This window comes from Trachurus trachurus (assembly GCF_905171665.1).
Source record: "Trachurus trachurus genome assembly, chromosome: 12".
Classification (NCBI taxonomy): domain Eukaryota; kingdom Metazoa; phylum Chordata; class Actinopteri; order Carangiformes; family Carangidae; genus Trachurus; species Trachurus trachurus.
This window is the reverse complement of record NC_139908.1, coordinates 23,547,196-23,556,376: the sequence shown is the minus strand read 5'-3', so window position 1 is coordinate 23,556,376 and position 9,181 is coordinate 23,547,196. Positions and strand designations below refer to the sequence as shown.

Below are 9,181 nucleotides of genomic sequence, written 5' to 3'. Positions count from 1 at the left end.
GTTACTATTTTTGTAATGCATTGTGATTACATGTTGACTGACCATCTCCATGACTACCAATATCTCTGCAGATACACTGATGTGATATGAAAGTGCTGGGCTGTTTTTCTCCTGGAAACCCTGCAGCTGTGATCGACACCCACCTTGAAGATGTCACTTCTTTGTGGGAATTTCATACTCGTTCTGAGAGGTAGCATCAGCTTTCATCTCTTCTCTTTCATCTTCCCTGCTGTCGAACCCTGACCCCCAACCCCCTACCCCACTACCAGACCAACAATACAAACACCCCGTGCCATTAACTGTATTTACTTAATATGACTCAAAGTAGTGTTTGGCTTTCATCTTGGGCCTTTGGGTGTTTTTAGAGTTGTGTGCTGTCATTATTATCTGCAGTATACCAATGGACAGGATTTAGTCATTATATAATCCCAGAGTGAAATCTTGTAATTCCAGTAACAGTGTGTGGGTAATTGGGTTTACTGGCTTTAACTGTGCATCCAGGCCCAGCTTTAGACATTTCTGATTTGGGGTCTTTGGGACTGTGATTGGACTGTGATACCACTGTTTGTGTTAAATAAAACTAAAGCCGTAGAATCTAATGATACTTCACTCTATTATCTAGTTCCAACCCTTTAACCTTAATAGGAATGAAGTCATTTTGGTGGGGAATCCAGAGCATTTGTTGGGACAGAGTAAATAGTCATAACATTTGATAATGCATCAGCAGTAACGCCCCAAATTACATTTATCAGTTGGGCAGAAATTAATGGTGCATACTGTTTGCTAATCATTTAGTCACATCAGTTTATGGAGACAGCATGTCAGGGTTAAAGGAATATTTGTTCGCGACTCTCCCACACTCCTCATATTCAAATCCCGTCTGAAAACCTACCTCTTCTCTCAAGCCTATGACCTCCCCTATCCGTAACCACCTGACCTCACCCCTTTTCCCTCCATCCTCTCCTCCCAATCCCTCCTCATCTACCCCATCCTTCCTTCCCATCAGCCCCCTCTGCCTTGTAACCCAACTACCATTATATTTGTCTGCTTGTGTTGTCTTCTGTCTCTCCCACTCGTCTGTCATTACCCTCCTCTTGTCTTTTTGTAAGCGGCTTTGGGTCCTTGAAAAGCGCTATAAAAATCCATTGTATTATTATTATTATTTGCCCTCCTCAACTCACCATGAGCTGTCTTCAATGGTTGACAGCACAAACCATGTTTACCTGTTTCACCCCTTTCCTCATTCACTTCTCTTCTCTTTAAGTTAGCAATCAGCTACCTCTGACTCAGTTGACCCATCTCATCACTTGCCAACAATCAGCTAAGCTGCTCAGACTGTGTATTGTAACGTCTTGTGAAAGCAGCTCTTGGCAAGTTACCATCACTACCACCCACTCACTGCAAAACCCACAGACAAAACATACATGTGGCCTCTTTAAGTGTCTGTAAATTGTTATGTTTTTTCCCTATAGTGTTGAAAACTATCTCAAGTAAGAAAAAAATGTGCATGGGGGTGGGTCTTCCATGGTGGCACAGTGGGGCAATCTGATTGGCCACCCCGTGTGTCCCCCCCAATGGTCATTGAGTTGTGGTAATGTCAATCATTGTGTAAGATAGAGTTGATTATTGATTGATTATAATTTTAATGTTGACCAGTGGAAAATGAAAAGTTCATAGGCATCTTCCTTACAAGGTGAAACATTTAATGCGGCCAATAAAAGCAAGATGAAGACATTCTGTAATCACTGTGTAACTGTACAATATAAATATTCAAGGCAGCGATCAATAGCAGCCTTCATTTATGTTACTTTTGTTCTGGGAAATTAAATGGACTACAGTAACTACTGTATGGCACAAAAGCAGGTGTCCAATAAAAGGTTCTGAATCTCCAAATGAAAAGGGATTACAGTTTAAAACAGACAATGACTGATGAAGAAGACAAACATACCATCGTTCTAAGGTTTTATCTGGCATATTTGTATAAAATGTGCCATTATTAAAATAATCCTTTTTTTTTTTTTAAATGATTTTAACCTGAAGGTATAGCTCTCTCATAAAAAAACAACACAAATTCCATCTGTAAAAGTGTTAAGTCCACCTAAATGGAAATACTCAAATACAATTTAAACATAAGTTTCAGGAGCTGGGTGCAAGTTATATTCCACTCCTACCTTGGTGTAGAGGCAGGACTTTCTAGCAACTTATTTCCGAAGATTCAGTGAACTTGCAGGAGAGCTTCCTGTCCCTGTAAGGGAAGTCCTCTGTGCATGTTGCGGTGCAGCAATCCTGAACCTGTCTGTGATCGAATGAAAACAGGACTCAGTTGGTCAGACCTCAGAATGGGCTGGCAGTGCAGCACCGTGTAGGAATTTCAACAACATAATTCAATTTGTGCCTGTTAATACATTCACTGCTGTTAGATCTGTCTTCTGTATTTACCTAGCTGGAATAACACTGAGCCTTCGTCGCGTAGCCCACCGCTCAGTATCATAATAAAGAGAAGCGCTGCTGTGTGCCGAGGGTACCGGTGTTATGTGAGAGCCACTGTCTTCCTTCAGCACACAGATGGGTCTTTTTTTTTCACTTCTTTTAAACTCCTGTGCCGGGGGCTTTGTGTTTACGTTGGCGTCCACCAGTGTACTGTAGTCAGCTGGTCAGCACATCTTCACCTCTTGCTTTTAGAAATCCCCCTCTCCTTCTTCTCTTTCTCTTTTTGAAGTGTAGTGCTGTCTGTGGCACATAAACACCTTCAGCGGGCAGCTCATCCTTCACACCTGAGGGGAGCCATGGAAAATGTTTACTTCTTACAGCTTCTCTGACCTCCAGGAAAGTCAGTAATTGAGTTATTTCATCAACATACATTATACCTCTTTTATAACACATTTAAAGCAGAATGTTAGTTGGAAAATATTGACTAAAAATGTAATTTCTGCAATGCATGCAGGTGTAGTCCAATAACCACAAAGAAAATACAGCGGAGATGTTCTTATATTGATTTTATACATAATCATCCCAGCTCTGAAACTATAAATTATCCATTCAAGTCTAGCATTGAAAGCATTGTGAAAAAGTTTGTTAGTACTCTTGAATTATCTGTTTTTCTTCATCAATAAAACACAAACATGTAAACAATTTTAAACTTTCATGTCATTATACATTCACTATGCTGGTGGGGAACGTGAGTCAACCCTCAGATTTAGTAATTGGTTGGCATCAATAACATAAAACAAACTCTTCTGCTGGCTGCTGATCAGACCTGCACAGCTTTCAGGAAGATTTTTTCCCCCTACAGAGCTGCTTCAGCTCCAACAAATTCTTAGGATTTCTGGTGTGAACGTCTCTGTGTAGGTCATTCCACAGCTTCTCTGCTGGATTAAGGTCTGTGCTCTGACGGCATGAGCCACTCCAAAAGCCAGACTTTTTTCTTCCCCCTTTTTTTTGTTTGAAGTCAATCTGTAGTAGATTTACTTTAATGTTGCTGGATCGCCCAACCCTGACACCCTGACAATATCCTGTAAGATTTAATTTTCCCCCTCCATGATGGAGAGCTGTCCAGGCCCGGAGGCAGACCACAGCCCAGACTCTTGATGTTCCCTCAGCCTTCCTTTGCCATCGGGATGATGTCTTCATGTTGGTATGCAGTGTCTTTTCTACACCATAGAGCTGCGTGTTCTTGCCAAACAATTCAACCTTAGTTTCATCAGTCCATAAAACATTTTCCCAGTAGTGTTGAAGAGAGTCAAGCTGCTTTCTGGCAGCTGTCAGGCATGCGGTGATGTTTCCTTTGGAGAGAAACGCCTTCCTCCATAACGTCCTGCCATGGACATCATGCTCCATGCAACCAGCTTGTTTGTACATTAGGATCCCTAAAATGTATAATAGTGGCCCCTTTATGTTGTTTTCACTGTGGATGCCAGTCAGTATTATTACTCCAGTCCCCACTGTAAATGGACAAAGCGAATGCAGTTCATGTAACTGTATGACAAACTACTCTGAATATATTCAAGATGAGGGATTATGTGCTAGTTTTCATTTTTCCTCTCACTGGTAGTCTGTCAAAGTGGAGTTGAAGTGTTGGCAAAAAAGAAAAATCCTAAGACACCTTTCTTTTCCACATCCATATGGTATTTATCAAAGTCAGGTAAATTCTCTTTTGCACCTCCTGCATAGGGAGAGCTCCACCAGTCCCATCAGTTGTACATATGAATATATCTGACATCTAGGAATGAAAGATAAGATTTAAACAAAACCGTCTGTCTCCAGCAAACCACACAGGGCCTTTCAGACAGCAATAAAAACAGGGTGTAGATAATTCTCAAATGCCAGACTTTTTTAGAAACCACAGACATGGTTTTCAATAAGAAATGGTCCACAGCACTCCCCATCTGAACTGCCCAGCTGCACATTACCAGTTCTAAAATAACCTTAACAATTTAATGACACCAAATTATAAGTCTAGCCATCAAAGTTTTGTAATGTGCTGCAAATCATATCGGTTAAATCTCAAATCCTCTGTTAAAGTACTGTGTTCAGCATTGTTAAAGTATACATTATGTAAGAATGTGACGTAACTTACATGTACAATCATGTTTGCGAGTACATTGTAATGTAATACAAAAGATCATCAAGATGAGGGACAATTCCTTTGCATGCCTAACTTTCCAACTTTTAGGGATTTTCATTTTAAATCTTGGAGTGAGCCTCCTGGAGATTTTCAGCATGACAGCTAACCAGGATAATAACCGATAATGCTTGCCTGTAACTCACAGGCTACTGACAACCTCGACAATGACACACTGATTGGCATAGTGTTGAATTCAGACATTGTGCATTGTTTCTTTTTTGGCTGGACTGCAACAATGGGGCCAGCCCTATAATCACACACGTTACTGACTGACTGACTGACTGACTGACTGACTGACTAACTGACTGACTGACTGATGAAGTTTCCACCACTGGTCAGCAGAGTGCCAAGCCTACAGAGCTAGTCCGTCTTCTCGGATACTCTGTAACTGCAGGGAAAGAGGAGGAGCCCTTCTGATACACTGAGCCTCACCTCCATTACAGCAACTCAACAAGTGTCATTTATTAATGTATTACTTTTACTAAAGTAAGAAGAAGAACTAGGATTATTCTTGTTGGAATTCATGTTCTCCACAAAGAGGGTGACTGGGTGAGCCACTCCACAAATAAGATGCTCATGCTCTCCCTTTCTTTCTCTCTACCCAGTATATCTTATGTTTGGTCACTCCTCTGCCCCTAATAATGATTTTTAATGAAAGCATTCATTTGCTCCTCTGCTTCCGAACGGTTCCCAAACAGCTGGGAGACCAGAGTGCCTCTGTGTCAGCAACAGATTGCAATGATGGGGCTAGCTATTCCTGTCTGGTCCAGCCAAAAAAAGCTTAAAAGGAAATTGTCTCCATCTAGTTGTTAGGAGGACCATCATTACATACGATCAAGAAAAACAACAACAAAATACACAAAAATACAAAGTAAGAGACCAACAAGAGAACAAGAAATAAGGCACATGATAGTGGGGTCAGTCTAATCAGAAACCTGCTCATTCTGGAGCAGCAGATGACACTAAATTATCCAAAACACAGATGAAAACTTTGTTGATTTGTCAACATGTTCATCTGAAATGTCACCTGCATAAATTACATTTACTAATTTAATATGGATCTTATGTAGGCGCAGGTGTGCATAGCTCCTGCAGCACCCATCTGGCAGCTCTAATTAGTCAGGGCTGTAATTATACTGCAGATATGGTAGCTTCCCCCTTTAAGGCCTCAGGAGCAGATCAACTATATCCTCCTCAAAGAAACATTTCCTAACTTCCACATCTTCATCATCTTCGTCTTTGACACGTCTGCAAAGAGTTGCTGCCGCACATAAACACTTCAGGAATCAGTCGTTGTTTCTTCCTTTTGCACTAATCCAAGGTTAAATCCCTTATTGAACATTGTGACAACAATGCCACGAGAGGACAGTTTTCATCAAGGTGTATCTCACACCACAAAGAGCTTCATGGGTGGGTAATCCATCATTGTTGTTTTAAAGGGCAGCAATATTGGATTAATGTTGTTCTTTGCGTCACCTGTTCAAAGAATTCCCACTGTTTCAACATGATGAGTCCAATACCAGCCACCATGCTGGGGATGATTTTAATTAACTTTCTGGCAAAACAACACACTTGAACACCATAAGAGTTCTACTTAACTGCCTTTTAATGCTACTAGCTAATTTCCTGAACACAACAGGAGAAGCTATGACGGAACATGATTTAACGTGGCCATTCCTGTGTCCGAAATGGTATAAAAAGACGACGATACTATCCAAGAATCAGACCAGCAAAGGAAGAGCTCATCCAAGCAATCCATCCACTAAGCCGACACCTCGCACCTTCTAAGAAGACCTTCACCATGAGACAATCACTCATGTCCATCATCTTTGCGATAGCGCTCTTGTTCAAGTGCTACGGACTGTCACGAGCGTTGCCCATGGCCAAGGCCGAGGACACCTCCTTGGAGCAGGACACTTTTGCCTCTCTGCTGAGTGATGAAGCGACGGAAACCAGCCTCAACGACGCAGAAATGGGCGCTTTGGGGAAAGCCAGAGGGCCGAGGGTGATCGTCGTCGCCGACCCGAGCCTGTGGAGGGACCTGCGGGTGCTGCACAATGGACTTCCCCTCTTCAAGCGGAGAGCTGATTCCAACGGGCCCGAGCACAGCCAGGACCAGGCCATCCCCATCCTGAGGAGGGACAACATGAGATGCATGGTGGGGCGAGTGTACCGGCCATGCTGGGAAGTCTAGGACAGTTTACAGCTCACACTGAGTTGTAACATAATCCAAAACCCTGTGTATCTTTAATTCAATTATTGCATATCTGAGAATAAAAAACTGTTCTGCCTTATATCCTTAGTTTGAGTTCTTCTTTCAGATTTGTTCATGTTTGATGACAGAGGAGTCCAGCTGAGGTGTTGGCAGTTTTACAGTTGAAGGTTTATTTTATTTATTGAAGGTAATTTCTAGTATTCCTGTTTCTATCTATCCTATTCCTTACTTATTGCTTTTAGTCTTCTGAATTCATTTTAATTTAAGTGATAGACCACTGTGTTCGTCACTGGAGGAAAAACAATCACTGCCAAACTCCTACACAGCTCAGTGTGTATTTGGCTCTGTCCTAATAATGGCTTTGTTAGATGAAAATGAGACAGGAGATTCTTCAGCATGGCTTTATCGTAAAGTAATAGTTTGAGTTATTTGACATTGCATTGCCTTAGGTGACAGTATATCCACATCAGCACCCGTCCTGTTTAGAAAAGCAGCCAGGAGCAGTGGGACTGAAGCTGAGTGATGTGCTTTCAGCCACTTTTATTCTCAAAAAGTCCAGAGAATAAAGCAAACCCCAGTTGAAGTGGTAAAGTTTATTTTGAATATTTTCTGTTTTATCGTACTGCCAAAAACCCCCTCTTTCTGGGAGCTACATTTTCTCAGCCATTGAACTGCCGTATTCCTACACACAAACTCACCTACACTCTGTCTGACTCAAACAGCTGATCTGTGGAATACAGCGAACCACGTAGAAGGGCCTGTGTGTAGAAATGTAGCAGTTCAACAGTTCACAAGTTCTTTAAAGGAAAGGTAGAGCTGTGGAAATAATTTTAAAAGCAAGTAACTTGACCTCAAATAAAAAATTTGAGCAGAGAACTTTCACTTATATTGGAGAAATATTTGACCAAGCCTACTTTGACTGAGTGGTCCATCTTTGTCAGTTTCAGTTCTGTAAAATGTGTAGACATGAGAGTGATTCATTGATTGTCTCATCTGACTTGGAAAACGAGTAAAAACACAAAATACTGAACTTCTTCTTTAACACTCATAACCAGATGCTAGAAGATGGAGCACCCTCGATGACCGTGGGTGGAAACCATCAAGTGAAATTATGTTTTTCTTTACTCTGACTTTTCTTCTTCTCCAGAGCATCATGGAATCATAAAGTTACACAGGAAAGTGTTCATTCAAAATGCCTTTAACTAGCTCTTAAGGTCACAGTAGCTGCAGTAGGTCTGCATGTAGGCTGTACGATCTGATGCAACAAAAACATCTGTGACATCTGAGACTTGAGGTGTGTATTGTAATAAAGCCAGAGCATTAAGCTAAGTGATTTCCTGAGCTTTGCAGATGTGTCCTGCACCGCAGAGCCAGGATTTAATAGGAATTGCCTTTTCAATCAATCAGGATGGGAATCAAGCTTCCTGATGTTTGATATAAAATCAATTACAGATGGTTTGGTTCATTAGCTGCTGTGACTCCAGCTTTTTCCAAATGCAGACCATAATGAAGAGCTACAGATCAGACACACATCTTAAAAAAGATGTCACTTGATTTCTTCTACCATCTCCTTTTTCTTCCAGACCTCTACCATTGTTTATGACCTATGACCCATTAGTCTTTGAACCATCAGAGGCAACACATTAACACATAGGTCTAGTAATGGGCTGTTGATGGTTATCTGGTTGTGCGGTAGTTCATGTGTGTAGTTACAGCGGTGTGTGTGGTCCAGATGAAGTGTGAATTCCTGCAGCACCTTCCCTACCAGGAAACACTGGTTTAAAAACCCTTCGCTGCCTGATTGTTGTGGGTCTGTCAAAGTGGCTCAGCCAACAACTGCAGAGCATTCCTGACAAAATACAGAGTGAGAGCAGTGAGTCAGCAGAAAGAAGGAGGATGTGTTTCTGGGAATGTCTGCACCTTTTTGGAATTTGGAGTAAAGCCTCTGGTTGGAAAAACAATTAGGCTGAAGACAGTGGCAGATATCCAACGTGAAAAATGTGATGCCTACTCTGACAAAACGACTCATCGGCCACAATCTGGAAAACTGTGGTACTTTACAACTTATAATAGACCGTTTGACAACATGAGAGCAGCTTCTGCAAAGTAAATCCTTAAATGATGATTACTATTGAATTACAACTTAAAGAAAAAAAGTAATGCGAGTGGTGCAGCATAAGAGATGGCAACTGCTGGTCAGTCTGTCAGTCTGTCTACTTCTTTGGTCCACACTGAAATCTCTACACAACTCACTACCCAGTGCATGTTCATGATCCCAGATGATGAACCACTGATTTGGATATTCCTATTTCTAATGCCACCGTCGGGTGGCCATTTTTGTA

At 41.5% G+C, this 9,181-nt stretch overlaps 1 protein-coding gene across 1 annotated transcript; it reads left to right on the top strand.

Annotated features, from left to right (window-relative positions):
• Nucleotides 1-6,425: 6,425 nt before the first annotated feature.
• pmchl (pro-melanin-concentrating hormone, like) lies at nucleotides 6,426-6,818 on the top strand (the record flags this gene model as incomplete). The annotated part of the gene is made up of 1 exon (XM_083983328.1): nucleotides 6,426-6,818. One exon carries the CDS (start codon nucleotides 6,426-6,428, stop codon nucleotides 6,816-6,818), a length of 393 nt encoding a protein of 130 aa, XP_083839454.1.
• Nucleotides 6,819-9,181: the final 2,363 nt, after the last annotated feature.